This window comes from Thermobia domestica, chromosome 2, assembly GCF_964235325.1.
Source record: "Thermobia domestica chromosome 2, izTheDome1.hap1.1, whole genome shotgun sequence".
In the NCBI taxonomy this organism is placed as follows: domain Eukaryota; kingdom Metazoa; phylum Arthropoda; class Insecta; order Zygentoma; family Lepismatidae; genus Thermobia; species Thermobia domestica.
Genome location: NC_137455.1, coordinates 181,715,724 through 181,736,353, shown reverse-complemented (window position 1 = coordinate 181,736,353; position 20,630 = coordinate 181,715,724). Strand labels below are relative to the sequence as shown.

Genomic DNA, 20,630 nt, shown 5'->3' with positions numbered 1-20,630 from the left:
ACCGGCAAACGTATTTCCAACTTCGATTACATACAATGCCACTGCTGTCAATGTGTTCTTTTACATTTACGGCACTACATACTGTGTATGCTAATAAAGATTAAGCTTTTAGTCAATATCATATCCGAAATTACATACAAGAAAAGTACGCATCCTGGCTACCTGGGTAGTGAGGAATCAAGAGCAAGATACTATTATACGTAATAAAATAAATATCTGCGAGGGACAAGAAGTCAACTTTTTAGTAGAACAAGTTAATATTTTGAAATAAGCAAGTATACATTATTATGAATATCTTAACATTATAATCTGGATTTAAACTATGAGGTTTACATGCCCAGACGATGCGCAACAGAAAATTAAGACGAAGTTATCTAATTTCTCTATATTTCTGCAATTTTACAATTGGTAACACTAAACTGAGGCCTTGGATTCTTGAATTATGTCGAATTAAGCATATAAGTGACTTGTTTTCAAAATAACTGTAAGTTCCTCTGTTCATTTTCTTACTACAAAGGCAACGTAATAAGACTAGTTCTCGGCCCAGAGGTGAAAGATTGCATTTAGGTCAAAAATGTACTTTTCTACGTAGATTCCTTTTAGACCAATGTTCTCTGTCCAACGTTTTCCAGTGTACAGATTCCGTCCCTGAAGTGCGATTCTGGACGATGTGAAAAATACTCCTTTCTGACTGACGGAAGATACACCATTCATATATTGTTTATTATTTATTTTCATTATCACTTACCAGTTGTCGGTTCTAGTATTTAATATAACAAGTAAAATAGTCAGTCACTCGACAAGCTTACACACATGAAAGGATGTAAGAGCTAAATGGTTGTATTTACTTACAGTTTAGCCCCAGCATTTATCTAATGTGACTAAGGATACTTGCAATCTTAAGCAGATTTCGTCCTTCCCATGCTTACAAGAACCAAAGGGAAGATAGCTAACACACCACGCAGGCAGAGTTTATGCGCTATTTCCATTTATTTACAAATTTTTACTACACTATCAAATTTACAATTAATCAATAACTTTATCCATCTTCACTCTAGAACTATTACTTAAATAGTTAATACTTTTCTGACGAAAGTATACACTTATTTATTCAAATTAAAATAATGCACAACAGTTTCAATAATTTATCGTTATCTTCATCAGATGTTAACTGGAAGAGATATCTTCATAACATTAAATTAACGTGACGAAGATATCTCTTCCAGCTAACATCTGATGAAGATAACGTTAAATTATTGAAACTGTTGCGCATTATTTTAAGTTCAATAAATAAGTATGTACTCTCGTCAGAAAAGAATTAATTATTTAATCAATCAAGTTTTAACTGTTTCATCTTTTGCACAGTGGAAATTTTGTTTATCTGCAAGGATAATTCAAGAACTAAAAGCAGAGCCAGGGAAATTATTACTAATAATAATAACACATAATACCTCATTCTTATAACGTTAGAAATATGAAGCTGAAATACCTGCGAAGTCAAATGTGATCTTCCTATTTAATCTAGATGCATGCCTTTTAGCACGTAATTCCTCTTCCCTCTGTTGCAACTTCTCTCGCTCTTCTTTTGATAGCCATACGGAATTTGATTGGAAATAATCACTCTCGTCATCTATTACTCGAGTTCGCCGCTCGCTGTAAAGCAGACATTTTCAATTAAATACGAAAATTTAAGACATTTGTAGCGTCGAAGGAAGATAATTACAGTAAATAATTCAGCATGTCTGCTTACCACTGCAATGACTTTTATACATTTGAGTTAATATCACAAATACTTCTCAACTTCAGTTTTTAGTAAGGCAAAACGTTAACCATATATTGTGCCTTCCAAAGTGTGCAATATAGTTATCACTTCAGCAGCAAACTGCTGCCCATCATCAGACCATACTTAGAAACTAATAGAAGTTTTAAAGGAACTTATTTACACGTTCTGTATAACGAATACTGATAAGCAGATTTCTTGTAAACTTACAATTGGAATCAATCTAGTTTTTTTAAAGTCAGTCGTCCCGGTATTTTCATACATCTCTAATGCATATGAACTAGAAAAATGGTAACAAACCAGTTAGAACAATAAATAATTACGAAACTCCTCAAAAGTCCATAAAATCACAACTTTACTATCTTTTTTAAGAGTTAACAACCACCAAAAATGCACGAAAATAGCCGGACGCCATTCAAATTGTAAAGAACTACATTGGTTCACATTATAAGTGAGCAGGATATTTTGGTAATTAGTATTCATTAAACAGAACGATGTAAAATAGTTTCTTCGAGATTTTTTATTAATTTCTTAAGTGTGATTTGATGCTAGGGTCTGTTGCTGAAATAATCACACCTGCAAAACTTGGAAGGCTTAGTAGGTGAATAACATTCCTTTATTTAATACAGGCATACAGGGGTTAGACAAAAAAACACTTCATACAGGACACGTAAGTTTGGCCCTCCACTGTACAACACATGTTGCGGTTGCCGATCGTTTTTTGTTTTCAATGTGTCATGTGGACCTTTCTCTTCCATCAGCAGTAACCAGTTCACCTGTGAGTATCGTGGTGTGAAAGTGGTGCGGTAAAATGGGCGACCTGACAGACTTCCAAAGAGGCATGATCGTTGGTGCCCGTCTGGTTGCAGCTTCAGTGGCGAACATTGTAGGGGTATCGAAAGGCACTGTGTCCAATGTCACGAGGGCATACACAATTCATGGGCAAACAACGTCTGCAAAGCACAACAGTGGGCGAAAGACAATCCTGTCAGATAGGGACCGGAGGACATTAAAACGGATTGTAGCAGCTAAAAAGAAGACCATTGCAATGAACATTACGTCTGAACTCAATTCCGGCCTACAGAATCCGTTTCATCGAAAACACTGCGACGGGAACTTCATGAAATGAAAATTCATGGCAGGGCCGCTATCGCCAAACCCCTTGTCACAGCAGTAAATGCGAAGAGGCATATCCGGTGGTACAAGGACCACAAGGTGCGGACTCACGAGCAGTGAAAACACGTAATGTGGTCCGATAAATCGACTTTCACCTTGTTTCCAACAACCGGTCGTGTTTACATATGGAGAACACCGTCGCAGGCCTATGATACAGACTGTCTGCTCCCAACTGTAAAGCATGGGGGTGGTTCTGTTACAGTATGGGCAGTGATACCGTGATTTTCTGCAGGTCCCATCATAGCCCTGCATGGAATGATGAATGCTAAGGCGTATGAGGCCATTTTGGGGGACCAGGTTCTACCCATGGCCCAAATATTGTTCCTTGATGATGGTGATGGCATCTACCAAGATGATTTGGCACCCTGTCACGCTACAAAAACGGTGAAATCATGGTTTGAGGAGCATGACCAGGAGCTATCACACCTCCCCTGGGTCCGACAATCACCAGATCTGAACATCATTGCGCCATTGTGGTCTGAGTTAGAAAGGCGTATTCTGTCTCATTACCCTCCACCAGCATCCCTTAAGGAACTGGAGCATGTTTTGGAGGAACAATGGTACAAAATTCCACACTCCGCGATTTAGGAGCTGTATACGTCCATTCCATGTCGGATCCAAGCTGTTTCGGACGCAAAAGGAGGCCCCACACCATACTATGTATGATTTTCACACTTTTGCAAACGTTTTAGATTTTTTTGTCCAACCCCTGTATCTCAGTTGCGTACAGTAATATATTAGAAATGTTCTTTACTTTAACACCCAACATCTATATCCTGTATTTATTTATTACCAAAATTACAAAGACAGCTGCTAAATCCACTTTACGCTGGAAACACAAATAATAAATGACGTTATCAAGTTTTAAGAAGGAAACTGGTCATGGTTACATATTTTAAGGTACCACATCCCACCAATCGTAAAAAACTGGACAAAAAATAACTTCCTTCCCAACAAAAAACAATAGGAATGGTCGGCCTGGGATTCGAACTCGGGTATACGACAATAGGACAAGGACTAACAGTTCACCTATACCCACTTGACTGTAAGTAATAAGAATGTAAGTTATAGGAGACGAAACAGGTTATAAATACAATTGTAGAGATGAAATCTTTCTAGATTTGAATCCTGTAAGTTAATACGAATACTATATTTAATCGTGTGATAGTGGAACTGATGGATTGAAAAAAGTGCGAAAAAACGGGAAAACCCTGAAAACTCTCGGAGAAAGTGTACGGTGATGAAACAATTGGTGGACTGAGATGTGCTTTGGATCAAACCAGCGTGTCGTACCTATGTAAGTCACCTTCATGAAAGTGAGACCATTACTACTACTTCTTGATTACTATTGTATTTCTTTCCTTTTCATTTTGCTTCAACTTTAAATTCAACCCTGAAATCTAATGCATAACTGAGTTACTAATTGATCTAATAATTTACTTTACACTGGGACTCTGACCCATCATATAATCGGTACTCAGTACAAATAGTAATATGAACGTGATACAGACAAGATGTACTCGTAATTACAATAAAATGTTAGCTACAATGTCAACGTCACTCTAGCGCGCTCACGAGTAGGTTTCCGTAATTATGTAGTGACAAATGGTGCAATACTTAGTTGAAGCACGAATTGATATTAAGTAATTTTACATATTAAATTTTACACGAGGGGCATTCTATTAAGCACACTGAAATCATGTATGAAGGAAAATATCCTGATTTCAACAAAATTCCCAGAACAAGAACAAGATTTTCTACTCTTGTTCAAGAAAAAACCCGAGCTGATAGTTGCCATGATTTGCAGCTGGGAGGCAGCAGTTCCAATATGGTGTTCTGTAAACGTTAGTAGTAATTCTGTGTTTTGGTATAAGTTTTGACTGCGAATTCGTCTTCTAACGGAGTTACAGAAGACCACTTATTTTCAAAAGCATCGAGAAATTGTATATGCGAACTACAGGGATGAAACTTGTCTGTGCACAGCTCTTCGGGCACGACGGGACGTCGAAGAGTAAGCGATGAAACTGCGTGCGTTAGTGTTGCTGAAGCCAACGTTAAAGAAGCTTACCAGTGCACCTGCGACGAGTCCACTATATGCACAAATCTAGTTTGGGCTCTTGCGATCAAAGTGAGGCGGAGTCTCGGTAACAGACTGAAGTGGAAGCCCTACAGGTTTCAGCAACAGTAACGAAAATCCAAGTCTTTAATTTCCACATTGAAATGCAAGAGAAATATTTTTAGGTGTATGAAGCTTACGAACACCAAATAAATACTATAATACAACGCACTATTGTGAACTTTATACGTAAATATATAAATAAGTAATAAATAAATAAATAAATAAATAAAAAGTTCTAACCTCGTACGATCATATTCCAATAAACGATCTCTTTGGCGTAAAGCAGCTTCTAAACCAGCGCCACCACCTTCTCGAGTCATTAACTTCTGTCGCAGCTGTTCAGATCCTTTCGATCCAGTGTCCAGAAATTCCTTTTCCTCTTTCGTGCAAACCTGTTATATATAGACACAACCAATCAATGATAAAGAGGTAATTATTATTACATCAACACAATTCTTTACATTGTTCTTTTGTTCTTATGATTATTATCTGAATTACTAAACCACAACTAATTTTTTTTATTTCATTTTTTTTTTTCATGAACTTTAAAGTAATTGGAAATTCGATGATACGTTATTTGTGAGTTGCTATGATTTATCAAGTTTTCAATGAAATTATCTCTTATTGCGTTTGGAGTGATCAATATATGAATTATAATTATTAATGCAAATTGATGCAAGGGACAACAGAACCTTAGTTCACTTACCAAATTCCCACAGAAGAAACAAGGGCCAGATCCCTCTTGTTCGCAAACGATGCGTCCACATTTCAAACAATTATTGATTAATTTATGTTTTCTAGCTTCACAATCACAACGATGTCTTCCTAATAATGCAGAAGAAAAAGTACACCTATACTATCACTTTACAAGATCACATTCAAAACACTGAGGTTACATTTACATGTTAAATACGAAGAACATAAAAAATTAATAATGAAATACAAACTTTTTCATGTCTTCAATCTTCGTTATTTAATGAAATTACTTCTTTTTTTAAAAAAATCAAGTTTGCACTTTCATAAACTTTAATGCGAAATGACGCTGAAGTTTATCAATCCTTCATGTGCATCATTGGAGTAATAAATTTACAATTGTGTTTTTGTTGTTAACGAAGTATAATAATGTGTTTTCTTTTAAGAGCTGAAAATTTACGATGAACCAAATTTGTGAGTCTATGAACCAATGCAAAAATTCCTTAACATTCATGTACCGATGATGAGAAGAAGTCATCGAAACGTATACAATTAAATTAGTAAGACGGGTTCTTAGCACAAAACCCACATGGATGAATTATCAAAATTAAAAACAGAAGCTTTTACATATCGTATTTCCAGAAAATACTTCAAACATTTACAGTAGATCTTCATGTGAAATATCAAGGAAAAAATCTTCGAATTGTTCAGACCATCAAAATTCTGGGTAAGTTACAGATTTACAAATATATCCTTATTATTAATGAAATATGTACTTGAAGGAATCCATTGAAAGGAATACAGAAAAGTGTTTAACGTTAAGAATCACCGAACATAACAACCTCATTTTTATTAATATTACAATCCACAACATGTATTCATACGTATAGATAGAACATATAAATGTGAAAATACCTTTTAAAAGAATAATATCTTTGGCACGTCCTTCCTGCGAATAAAGCGACACAAACTTTTGCTTCTTCTTTCCTTGGGACACTGTTTCTTCCTAGAAACAAATATTAGTTAAAAATATGAGGAATTTCCAATTAAAAATAAAAGGAATATTAAAAAGTAAAGGCAAATCATGTTTTATTGAAATTATATTTTTCTAGGCAGTTATCAGTCTTCTAAAAGTATCATCCTCATCGTTCGACGAATTTCCGTATGACATTAACATCTAACGATATGACACTAACATCACCACTATGGTAGTTTTCACTTCAATTCCGTCATAAAGATATATAAACACACAAAATTGAAGTAAAAACTACGATAGAGACTGTGTTAGTGGTTTATATATATATATATATATCCTGCAGAGTTGGTAACAGGCCAGGAATTAACCAAAATAAAAATTATATAATTTGTTCTAATTGGACTTGTACTATAAGTGATATTGAAATATATTATGATAACATCTTACGGATAAGTGATTGGGATCAAATTTACAGCACTGAATTTAACTGACATTGAGATTAGTTTCTGAATTATTCGTGGGCTGTTTTCTATTTACAGGCCAAGGAACATATTTTGATATGGTGATAATCTTTGCTCACATCGCACATCATGGGACAATGGTCATAGAGATGACCGAAGTATTATATAAATATAATCTTAACCAAGAATGGAGTTTATTTTACAAAACACACACTTAATAAATAAATAATATTACGTAATCTTATTATTTAAAATTCAACATACCGGAGTTTAGAAGCAATAAAAGTAACGAAGCAATCTTACAATACAGCGAACATATTACATAGCTCAAAGGAGATTAACGTAAATCGTTTAAGTATCTTACTAACCTGTATTTCTTTAGTGAAACTGTCATCAACCAACTGACTTCTAGCATCACCACTACCCTGTCCTTTCCCCTTTCTCTTTTTTTCTGGTACTTTGCCAATTATATAATCTTCTTGTACTTCAGATTTCTTATAAACCTGTACATCTGGAGGAATTCCCAGGACTCCTACAAAGAAAAAACAATCGTGTTAGAAACATATGACTATAGTATGGCCGCTGTATCTCTGGCTCAGACAGCTATGCGAAAAAGAAAGCGAGGGTTGATACTACATTTGACACACCCTCATAAGGCCCAATGAGTGACCGAGCTGTCACCGCGCTGGCATGGAAACCAGACGTTGTTGCCATTCCGTATTCTTCCTTTTGTTTGTGCATAGTTTACTGAAAACTGCATTGAGATCGTGTTTGGTTATTGCAGCATTTTTCCTTTCTTTTTGTGTGTTTGGGTGTGCTGTTAAGAAGTATTCTTATTAATTGGTGACAATAGCTAGTTTTTCAGAACCGAAGCCAAAGAAAATAATCTATAAAGGCAAATTGGCAACATTGTTTTGTCTACATGCTGAACTGTCAGAGCCAGAGACGTAGCGGCCGTACTATAATAGCATGTCTCAGTGAGAGTATAGTAAAGTTAATCTCACCTAATCATTTACAAAGAACAGTTTCATTAATAAAACACCTATACGATGTCACAGCATTACAAGCAAAACATTTTAATTATTTCGTCTATCTTGAAGAGAAAACATACTTGAATTTTTGCCAAGCACTGTTACGAAGGAAAGTGCTTTCTGGACTGTCGTAAAGATGGAAATTTTCTCGTTTTTCCGGTAATAACTGAATTTCACTTTGCAGAATAACAGTCCATTTTTCAACGAAGTCCACATGCAGTAAAATAGATTTGTATCTTGAATTTTAACAGGATGCTTTTCGGTAGCAATTAATTTTCTTTGGATTTTCTTGATGTAGTCATGATGAACCACAAATATCATCAAATTGTTACACTTTTATTGTTTCCAGTGTTGCTAACTGCGACATCAATATCAACGTATCTTCGCTAGAGTTAATTCATGAAGCATTGGTCGAGAATGCTATTTGGTATGTTTATTATTCATGTAAAGTTGAATCATCTGGCAAACTTTCAGAATTTTAAAATATGGTGTTTTCTAGAATATGGCGTCCAAAAATAGCGATTTTTGAAAATTTAACGATTTCTCGATTTTTTTTCTACAGAGCGGTTGCACACAGAAGCGATACTTTTTTTGGAAAGCGGGTAACTAGGTCGAACAACCGTGAAAACAGAATTTTAAAATACGTTTATTTATTAATTATGTACAAAAAGATACGTATGCGCAAACCAAACTATAATAAAATATAGTTTATTTATATCCCTATGTAGATACCACAACAAGAATTATAACTCTACCTGTCTCCATAGCTGAATGGTGGGGCTCCGAAGTTGACCGTTTTCTAGAATTCATAAATTGTACTCCCCGTCTTTGATGGCCCATTACTTGGCGGGAATTTTTTTCGACAAAAAATGTCCTTAGAAACACGTATTGTTTCTATACAAAAGGTTTCAACAATATCTAAGATGATGATGGTACAATTTTATTCCTTTTTGCCTACGTTGAAATGGAAGGCACCGATACTATACAAGACGGAACCTACTCTTTGAAGAGAAATCCAAACTACTTATCGGGGCTTGTAACCTAGGCAAGTACTCCAGTGACAATTGAACACAGGGCCACGCGCAGGGAAAGCATGAGCGTCAGCCACTCGCCTATGACGGGGATAAAAACAATGGCTAAAAGCACAAAAAAGCGAAACGACTCTGTGTTACTTATTGAGGTGAGAAAGAGAAGTAACTAAAAATATAAAACTAGTTTTCAGTTCTTATGTATATTATCTGTGAACATATGAAGTGAGAACAAGAAATAAAATCAAGAATATTTTTTGGCCTTAAAATAAGGACAAAGATTAATCAATATTTCGCTTTGGATATTGTAACTATGTAGCATATATACTGGGCATTACATAAATGAACAAGTGAGTTTCGTTTCACAGTGTAAAACTACCGCAGACTTCCAAACTATGAACTCAACACTCACGCTTGTAGTAGTATATCTATAACTACTGGATGAAATAGAGGTATAAGATCAAAGACAGATTCAGTTCCTCGGACGCTGAATCCATATAAAAAAGTCATTACTTACTACCTCTTCTTGTTTTTGCCCTATGGGGATTAAGATAAAAAATGCTAGTGGTAACTGATGTCTATCACTTTTAGTTGCAATAAATAAATAAATAAATAAATAAAGAGAGATGAAACATATTCATGGTATTGAATCCATATCCAAAATTTGATTGTCGTTAACTATCTCCATTTTAGTCGTTATATGATCAAAGTTGTAATCGAATCAACGTACATTTTCACCACTTCCGGTTTCAACAGAGATAAAAGTCGAGACAAAACTTATTCTTGGGAAGCTGAGTCTATGTAAAAAAAAGTTTTAATATATATATATATATATCCCTTACTGATTTTGCCCTATGGAAGTAAGTATTAAAATTGGAAGTGCAAGTAAACTCCAACCACTGCCGGTTGGTTTTAGTAGTATGTTGCGGATGGTGATGGTATGATCTCTTCAGACGTTGGATCGATTGCTGAAATCCGTTTATCGCTATCTATTACAGTTATTATTTTATGGCGATCAACGTTGAAACCGGAAAGGCTTGATTTCTACCACTTCCAATTTGAGAGTTAACGGAAGATTTGGGATCTATTCTTGAGACACTGAGTCGATCGTAAGAAACCGCTTCTAGATATAATTTCCGTTCTTGCTCTATAGAAATAAGTATTCAAACCGGAATTTCAGTTACTTCTGGTTTCAGTACAGTGTTGGCAGTGGTGACGATATGTTCTCTTGAGATGCTGAACCTACTACAAGAAACCACTTGTCACTATCTATTACCGATTTTGTTCTATGGTGATAAACGTTGAAATCGGAAACGGTTAATTTCTACCACTTCCGGCTTCAATAGAGGATTAGCTTAGGATATGAAATCAATTCTTGGGACGCTGAATAGATTATTTTTTTTTTAAAAAAAAAGAAAAAATGCTTCTCGGGATCTCTTACCGTTTTAGCTCTATGGAAATTAGTATTGAAAGAGTAATAGAAATTTCAACCACTCCAGGTTTTGCCAGCGTTGCGGGTGGTGACGATATCTTTCCTTGAGGCTATGAATCGATTGCAATAAAGCCGACTGTTGCTCTCTATTACCGTTTTTGTTTTTCTGCAAAAACGTTGAAACCACAAATGATTAATTTTAGCTAATAATAGGTCCGATCTGAATAATAGGTTAGCGAGGAAGACAGAACCTATTCTTGAGACGTCCTATCCATTGGAGGGAGGAAAAAAAAAGAAAAAAAAAACTTCTTGATATGTCTTACCGTTTTTGTTCTGATATCTGTCGATATACAGACAGACGGACATAGCCATTTTATAAGACTTCCGATACTTATGCATAGCATAACTTGGAAGTCTTAAAATAAGATACGAAAGCAACAGCATGAGTTTAAAATTATTTAACTATTTCACGAAATACTTTTCAATGGCGGAACATTTTTTAAAAACAGAAATATATTCAATAACAAATACAAAACGAAAAAATATTTTAACCCCATCCCTTTAATAAATGAATGAAATTCATTGTTTCATCGTATCACATAACCCATTTCTATGGCCTTGTTCTTATCATAAGTGTGTTGATATCACTGGTAAGTAATTGGCGCTCAATTTGAAAACCTCTTTGGACAACTTTCATCCTCCAATTTCCTCGGAAAAAGAAATCAAATGCATTTTTTTTTTACTTTAACGTTCTCGCTTATGCCCTCAAAGGAGACGTATGATTAATTAAACTAAATGAATGTGAAATAAATTTACGATGCTCTTCCACCGAAATCGAACTCAGAACCACGTGAACCAAAGTCGCACGCACGCACTAGCCACTACAGGAAGGCACCAATTTCCTCGCCTTAGTGTAAGAACAGTTCTCTTAAAAGTCATTCATCAATTAAAATCTAACACTGCTCTTCTTTATCTTCCAATATTTCGAGTTATCCCTTTATTCTACTCAACTAATTGTCTTCATATCCACATTTTGAAAGTGTCTAATCACTTCTCTATTATGTCTAGTATGTTTGTTCAGAAGGTACAATATTCCAAGCAAAAGATTTGATGAATTTTCTATTCTCCTTATTTTTAAGAAAAAAAAAATCTTCAGAGGATAAGTTTCATTCCGTTGTTTTGAGGATATATATATATATATATATATATATATATATATATATATATATATATATTGAACTATACCGACAAACTCTAAGAGCTGATTCCTGACATCAAAATAAGAGAAAAAGTTCATATGAATCTATGGCGGAAAGTGCATAGTTTCAGAGCTAGGGCTGTCCAAAATCGCGAAAAAGCCAAATTTCAACAGGTCCTATTTCGAATTTCAAAAACTGTGGATGGTGGTGCTTATCAGCGTAAAGAAAGCCATGCATACACAATCTAAAAGTGCATATGTCGTCAATTTTCGATAGGTGTACAGGGTATTCACTACAGAGTGTAATTCTCAGATATGCTCTCAATAGAGTTTTCAGATATACCCTGATTCCAAGGAGGGTCCAAAGTAGGCAGAAAGTAAGCTTTGATAGCAATGGACATCCAATGCTCCGGAGGGAAGTCGTAAGTGTTACCAACCGGCAGCTCCATTTTTGTTTGTTTGTTTGTTCGGAATAATGTGTGATGCGATGCGTCACGGTATATTTCACGTTTTCTTCATTTATAAGCGTGAAAGGAAACATTGCAGCATCCATTTTCCCGAGTACAAGAGACCTTGCTGCTGCCGATCCTTAACACTTCCGACATCGTGCCAAAGGATTCGGTATTCACTGCTATCTAGGCTTATCGTTTGCCTGCTTTGGACCAATCATAAAGTCAGAACATATCTCAAAATTCGATTGATGGTAAGTCTGGGAATTTCACCCTGCATGGAATATTCTGTACACCCACTGGACATTAATGAAATATGCATTTTTGGATTGCGTATGCGTGACTTCCTTTACGCTAATAAGGACCACCATCCAGTTTCTCGAATTTGAAATAGGGCCTCTTGAAAACTGCCTTTTTCGCACTTTTGGACAGCCCTAGCTTTGAAACTATACACTTTTTTGATGTAAGGAATCAGCTTTTACAGTTTGTCGGTATAGTTCATTAACGCCCTATATATATTGTGACAGCATTATTTCCAATTAAGAATAGTATCTAGAACATTAAAAAAAAATTAAAAAATCAAGTAAAGATTTCGTAGTTACGAGTGTGAAAAATCTCTAAAAGAGAATTTACTTAGTAACTTCAAAAATTTCGCGTGTAGACAAGACAAAGCTAAACATACTGAAAATCAAAACTGCTGTTATTATAAGTGAGTATTATATTATGCCTGGCTTGTTAAAATGATTGCTAGTAATGTTACAGCTTATGTACCACTACATTTAAAGAAAGGCGAACCAACTGTATTTAACCAAAGTCCAATCTAGCTGTAGAGTAATGTCTACACATTTCCCAAATATATCGAAATTAATTATCTTATTTCTCAATCATTATTAACATTCTAATTTAAACTTATAAGTTATAGCGTAGTATTAAGTTGTCTTACAAGCGAGGTACAATCAGCCCCCTAAATTTAAATGTTCTGCTGATTGTTATACACAATTCATATTGCAAGATATTAAGAAAAAATCTTGCTTAAAAGCCAATTCAGGTAAAATTTGTACTACAAACTAATATTCTACTTACCTGGGTGCCGTTTCTGTTGTAGTTCTACGAAAAACTGATAATGACGTTTATTACTGAAGTCTAAAAGATCACTTAGGTACTGTTCTAGATCTCTTGAATTTTCAATCGACAAAATATACCTGAAATGTTAAGAGAAATGCATTACTGAAAAACAATTTAATTTAAATCCTTATATAAAAAAAAGGTTCAATCTTCTTTGTTTAATTTCTAAGTTTTAACTGGAATTCATATAGACTGAACTGGGTTTAGAATTATTTTAGCTTCAATACAATTATTTTAGCTATGTTGAAGTCCCTTATCTTTATTTCGTGCATTAGTAGTATTGACACAAAATACTTCGTAAACGCATCCAACCGCAATATCATCCCTCATAAATGACGGGTTTAAGGCCATAGATGCCGATGATGTCCAGTATATAAATTCTTTAAATATGAGATATTTTATATATATTTCTTAGGATAATGGATGCAATTATGAAAAAAAGGGACAATTCTGTTAAAAACGGGCCAGCTGATCACCTTAATGCATAACTTTGTGCAGTTTTAAACTATCTTCAGAGCAACGTGATTGCTGAATAGACTTAAAATATTGTTGTTTTACAAGGCTCCAGATCGGTTTGTAGGAATATGTAATTTACTAGTTATTATAATGCCATCAGTGTGTGCACAGCCGCAAGATAGTCTTAAGTGAAGGATGTTCCTGCTCACTCATGCTCCCACACTCTGCAACGAGTCATAAAAGAATCGTCTTTTTGCAAACAAGTCTAGGCGAACCTTACTCCGTCTACACTGAATCTATGCCCTACAAGAAGTAATGCTAGCTCGCTTATGAAATAAGCAGGGTTTGCCCAAGTGGGCCCAGCCCGAAAAAAACCGGTGGGTTTTTTCGGGTTGGACCCACCTGAAAAAACCCACCTGGGTTTTTGACTTATTTGTTAGTATATTATTGGTACAACTAAGGTGATCACATTGTAAGTGATTTTTATCAGATTTTAGACTTTCCTTGGGCGAATTAGAGGTTTACAAGTTAAGGTATACCGTACAACAACATTCAACATAAGACCTTTATAAAGCTCTGAATGCACTAAATAAATTAAAAAAAAAAAAAAAAAAAAAGCTTGAGATAGTTATAGAACAATTTAATGTATGGATTATGCTTATAGCCTTTTAAAGTAAAATAAGCAACTTTGTACTTTAGAAAATATTTTCCGTGAATAGTGTGCTCATTGACTCGGCGACACCGAGGGACGTTATCACTCATACGTTTGACGGGTTTAAGGTCATAGGTACCGGTACTAATAGTACATATGTAAATACATTACTAAAACTATTGGTATTATTTCTTACCTTTGCTGTAAAACTCAAGTTTTTCAACTAAAATCTGGTTGAACAATAACAGTTTAGTTCAATCATTTGTTGCTACTCTTCAAATAAGCATTCTGTAGAATAAACACCAGCAACAGCATAGATCTTCTTGTCAAATTTAAGAAGCTTAATGCTCGGGGTTCCGAAGACTATGTAACGCTTACTATTTCAAGTGAGTTCAAATTTCCATACTAGTGGAAGTTTTGATGTACACGCCTGAAGGAAGAACTCGGGAAATTCCCGAATTAAACGCAGAAGGATCGGAAATGAATACTTTAACAATAAAACTATTTATTTTACGCTTAAGCCTGCCATACGTCCCGTAAAAAACGGAACAGTCCCGTTTTTGGGCCCCGAGTGTCCCCTGTTCCCGTAAATTTAGTCGGGACAGGGAAATGTCCGTATTTTAACTCCGTTATATTTCTGCTATCAATATCAGCTTATTCGAAAAGTGAAAAACAAAAAATTCTGACATTGGCTGGGAATCCTGTAAGTAGTGCATGAACAGTACGCTGTTGCATGTAGCAGTTTCGAGGAAGTTACTACACCACCCTATTCGACTTGATAACGAGTGAAATTTGCAATGCTACTTTTTTCCATTGAACTTGATGGAAACTCGAATACTCTCCGGAACATTAATAAAAAAATAAAAAAATAATAATTAAAAAAAAAAAGGCTTTGAGTGTTTCTACATTTACAAACACAGGAAAGATGGCTGACCTATTCTCCAGCAACACATTAGATAAGTTAACAAGAATTATAATCTTTTTCAGAGGCTAGGGGCACAGAATTGTGCTTTGGTCCAGGTCTTAGAAATTGTAAATCTGGTCCTGACAATTACACACGACACAGGGAGAAAAATCAGCTTTTCATCAGATTAAACTGACGAACGTAATTTTGGCAAATACAGCCATGCAAATAAATATTGCTAAACGCGCGAAAAATATTGAAGGTAGATTGTACCACTGATTTAAATAATTTGTATATTGTTTTCCTGTAAAGCATTTTTATAGCACATCTTAAGTTTTTAGGCATCTTTAGTCTATACAATTAATTGCTGTGTACGAAGAGAGAAAAGCAGCTGCTGCTTAGTGAACTTTCGCCAATTATATTCTTGAAAAAAAAAATAAATAAATAAATAAATAAATTAAATAAAATGAAATCTTTTACTTTTAGTCTCACGGTTATGCCAGCTATGCTCAAGATGACGGTGATGATGAGAAATGAATGAAATGACGAAATGAAGAAAGTGGGAGGAAATGTGAGAATCCCGAGAAAATCCACGCACAAGGTGTTTGTCCACCACAAAGTTCACTTGGCGTGAGCTGGGATCGAACTAGAAACCCCATGCACCAAAGTGAACGCTCTATCACTGAGCCACCGCGGCGTATTACACTTTTGTTCATAACCAGACTATAGTTCAATTCATTGTGTTGGAAAGTTGAGGAGGGGGGATCTGAGGTGTCCCGTATTCTCATGGAGAAAATATGGCAGGTTTATTTACGCTGGAAGATGTTAATTTCATGTGACATTTTGAAACATTTATTATTTCATACAACATGAATTGTATCTTTGTTTTAAATTAATAGACCCCTTTTGGTATTCATATTTGGCGAACGTCAGTCAGGCTTCTAGATGACTTGGTCTACATTTGTTCATTTGTCTGCCGAGGTCCTTCATGGCTAAGCGGTTAATTTACACGTCGTCGGCGTGAGTGACCTGGGTTTGCTTCCCGGCGGGAGCTCATGTGATTCGGATTCCACTTTAATCAGTAGGTCCCGTCTCATATAGCCTCGCTGCTGAAAGGGACGTTAAACCCGAAATCAACTCAATTCGTTTGTCTGCCTCTACCACATACACTACAGGGTACAACTTTCGGCCTTTTAAGTTAAAATTTTCAGAGTACACGCACGAGACACTCTAAATTTCCTGTATAGATTTTGGCGGTATACCAACGTAAAATGTCAAAATGGCGGCCCTTTTTTCAAAACGGCAGTGAGTAGAAAATTGTTGCAAGTTGTGACAATGACAATCTTGAAATATAAGTCACATTTTAACACTTTTACCCCAAAGACATTGAAATATTTCGAAAAAACCCGATTAAACCCGAAAAAACCCAATTAACCCCGAAAATACCCGAAAAAACCTATATGGGCCCAGGTGGGTTGGGCTTTTTCAAAAAAGCCCGGGTTTTTTTCAAACCCTGGAAATAAGACTTTTCAAGTATTACGATATATTTTAGGCATTTAGTGAATATATAATGACAACTCTGGCGTAGGCCTATGCGCGTCAATATTATGTTTTTCATTTGCGAAAAACATGCTTCAAATGGCACTAGGTCATTAAAGATATAGAGGAGCGAAGTTGGCAATTTCGCGCAGGGATAATGAGAATGTGCGTAAGGCAAGACCTGCTTGTAACATTAATATGATGGTTTGTTCTCATTGTAAATAGTACCTTTTCCGGTGCCAATTGAGAATACGGATATACTTATATATGAAAAATTTGCAGAAGAAATTTGTGATATTTTAATAGGCCAGTCGTGCAGGTGTAGTTTTGGCGCATCACGTAGAAATAATTGTAGTTCGTTCACCAATTTACTTCTAAGATTTACGCTGGGCGACATGAAAAAAATTCATTTGGCATAGATAAAATTCAAGGGAGCCACCAGAGATAATTGTTGAAAAATTACAATTCTTTTTCTATTTGCGTATAAATACGGTTTCTGAATGCACGGCATAAGGACTACAGTGCAAAAGCACAAACCAACTTGTACTAGGTGACCACTGAAAAGACGAATGCTGTCTAACCGAGTCAGAGTAGGACGAAGCAGGTGGACCTGTGCGGTAACACGGGGGTGCGTCGCGTCAGTGAGGACAGTGAAAAAGAAGTGGATTTTGGCAAACATACGAGTTTTGTTTGTTTTAAACGAAAAAGCGAAAAATGTTCGTAAAAATGTGTGTTCGTAAAATCTTGATGAACACATTTGTGGGTTATCAGGTTTCACTCCCGTATATTACTCGTATTATATTCAGACCTAAATTCCTCATTCATTACTCAAAAAGATTATACTACAAAAGCAACTATTTTTTTTAAAGTTTACGAATGTTTCTTTTGTTGTTTTTTGGTTTATTATTATTTCTTTTGTTATTTTTTGGTTTATTATTATTTCTTCTGTTATTTTTTTTCTGGTTTATTATTATTTCTTTTATTATTTTTTTGTGGTTTGTTATGGAATTGCAATCAAAGAAAAATTCTAAATATTGTTTCGTTTTATTAATGTTTACTATTGATAAAATATATCGTAATGCGTACTTTTTGGGAGGTCATACAAACCTCACGACAGGCATTTATTGAAATCAGAAGTGCTTTAGCATCTATTTATGTATAAATGGGTCAGAGTTAAACTAGACTCAAATATTTCGTACCAGTATTCACTTTTCTTACTGATATGCAAATTAAGTCGTTGCATTTCGTTAACTTGGACTAACAAAAATCGTAATGAACTAACTTCAACTAAATTAGTCCCTAAGTTTTGGTGTCCTTTATGTCCTAAATGAAACGTATTCTCCCCGTGCGAAGAACGAGTATTTTGCTATTTAATAGTAATAAACGGAAGTTTCACATGTTAAATTCTTTAATATATTTCTCGCTACTCAAATTTACACTTGTGTGGTGTATATGTATGTGTAAATAAGATCATCTCTCTTTCTGAGTTGTTCGAAAAATATACAAATAATAAAGACGGATTTTTACCAGAAATCAGAAAACTAAAAAAATAAAATTAAAACCTGTTGCTCTAAGTACTTTTCCTGCTAGCGAAATACATTATATATACACGCTGCAGACACGTTACAGCAAATAAGATTAACATCAGGCAAAGAAATAGTTTCTAAATTCTATTTTCACGTTTTTGCCGATATTTCCGAGTTTTTTTTTTTTTTAATGGGTTCAAAATTTTCAGAAATTTTACACAAACAAGTAAGATCGTATCTCCATAAAATATATATTTGATTTTAACATACCGGTATTAACTAAAATCATTCTGGCCCCGTTATTTTAACACTTCCGTGCCATAAAGTGGGAACTTCATAATATTGCTTAATTTAAAAGCGTCTATCTTAATTAATTTTATTTTAGTATCTTTTGTGGTCATAACTCCATTCTATCACTGTGCTAACTTTAAAGGAGTGGTGCAAATATATTTCTTGACACAAATTTTTCCTATTCTAATACAGGACACATAAACACTCAATGACCTTAACTGTAAACTAGTAAATATAAAATGGTTTTAATTTCGAAAGCATAATGTAGCAAAATATTCGAAAATATTCCCAATTTTTCCGTTTCTTTCCAAGCACAAGAAAAAAATGGTAAAAAAAACTTTTTTTACTCAAAATTTCCGTTTTTTTTTTTTCAGGCCTTCACAACACTAGTGGTGACTAGAGCTTACTTAGTAGTGATTATGGTTCGTTATTTGTAACTGTGATGAGTATAAACACAGTGTGGACATGTCATAAAAACTACAGTGCACAAATACGTACCAACTTGTACGAATGCTAAGAGTCACGACGGGAGCGTAGCAGAGGGGGCCCGAGCTGTAACAAGGGGTGTATCCGGGGAGAGCATGCGCATCAGCAATGGTAGGTATCCGCAAAAACGAGGTCGCTTACAACGGCTCACGTCACAGTTATCAGTTCTGGAGTAGTCGATGGATTTTGGGGAGATATTAAATGCTATACTTTCGTGGAAAACTAGCATAATTTGGTTAGTACTTTTTCCAAAATAATTTTGTGGCATATTACTTAAAGACCTTCTAAGCTGAATATGCACCTAAGAATCCAAGTTTACACATAAAAAATGATTGCTTAAAGTACAGTCGATGCAGTGAATAAGTACATGTGTGAACTACTATTAACATCAGTATTCTCAATCTTCACCACCTGGATTAAGTAGACCAACTGCACTAATGTAAACTCAACCCATTAATTTTGTCTCCTATAATTCTTTAAAATGAGTACATTGTCAAATTTACCAGTATCCTTTACATGTCTTAAGTACTTTCTATTCTCGACAAGAAATCTTAATAAAAGCACTACATACGTACTTTGACATGTCATCTGGTACCGGGAAACTTAATAATTCTGATAACTGGGCATTTACCCAGTCTTTCAGAACGCTTGAATCACACGTTCCTGGCATTTTTCTAAGCTTATAATATGATACTTTTAATAGTTTACGTTTTGTGCATTAATTGTAATCAAACTCAAAATTCACTTCACTCCATTCACACACCCATGAACACTCGATATCTGAGTCACATCGACATGAACATGTGATTTACGATGAACAGTTAGTATATTTTTTATTTGTTCCCTAAATATAACATATTTAAATAAAATCTTCACAAATCATCATCATCATCATGAAAATTATATTAATAATAATATTACACTATTTTTACTTTCTTGTCTTGATATAGACCATTCCCGGTCAAATAGGTAGGTGCACCAGCTCGCTAGTCATCTGTGCTAAGAACGGAAAAGTGTCAAATGTGTGAGGATTTGACAACCCTCACAATCCTTATGATTCAGAAACAATATTGAATAAAATACAGGACACAATTGAGAAGAAAGGTCACAATCGAGAAAAAGGTCAAAAACGGGAAAGGAGTTCAGACACTGAAAGAGGGCTGAAAACAAAGTTGAACAGGGCAAAAAGTTAGAGGAAAGTGGGAAGTGTAAAATGAAAAAAAAAAAAAAAACAAAGAGTAGAAAAAGAAGGGGGATGTATAAATGTATAAATGTACGTGTAAATGTAAAAGAAAGTGTAAGGGTAGC

The 20,630-nt window shown here is 35.0% G+C and overlaps 1 protein-coding gene across 2 annotated transcripts in view; it reads right to left on the bottom strand.

Moving 5' to 3' along the window:
- The window catches only part of LOC145677806 (activating signal cointegrator 1), a 38,792-nt gene extending 18,500 nt beyond the window's left edge, over positions 1–20,292 (bottom strand). The window contains exons 1-7 of one of the 2 annotated variants that reach the window (XM_081748145.1): positions 20,255–20,292; positions 13,427–13,545; positions 7,574–7,737; positions 6,684–6,774; positions 5,782–5,900; positions 5,316–5,467; positions 1,490–1,653 (exon numbers count right to left, since the gene is read on the bottom strand). In XM_081748145.1, coding sequence (XP_081604271.1) covers positions 1,490–1,653; positions 5,316–5,467; positions 5,782–5,900; positions 6,684–6,774; positions 7,574–7,737; positions 13,427–13,545; positions 20,255–20,277 — 832 coding nt within the window. In that variant the 5' untranslated portion in view covers positions 20,278–20,292. Of the gene's footprint in view, positions 1–1,489; positions 1,654–5,315; positions 5,468–5,781; positions 5,901–6,683; positions 6,775–7,573; positions 7,738–13,426; positions 13,546–19,897; positions 20,225–20,254 lie in introns of those variants that run through there. The other variant, XM_081748142.1, reaches the window with a different exon arrangement.
- Between the last annotated feature and the right edge of the window lie 338 nt (positions 20,293–20,630).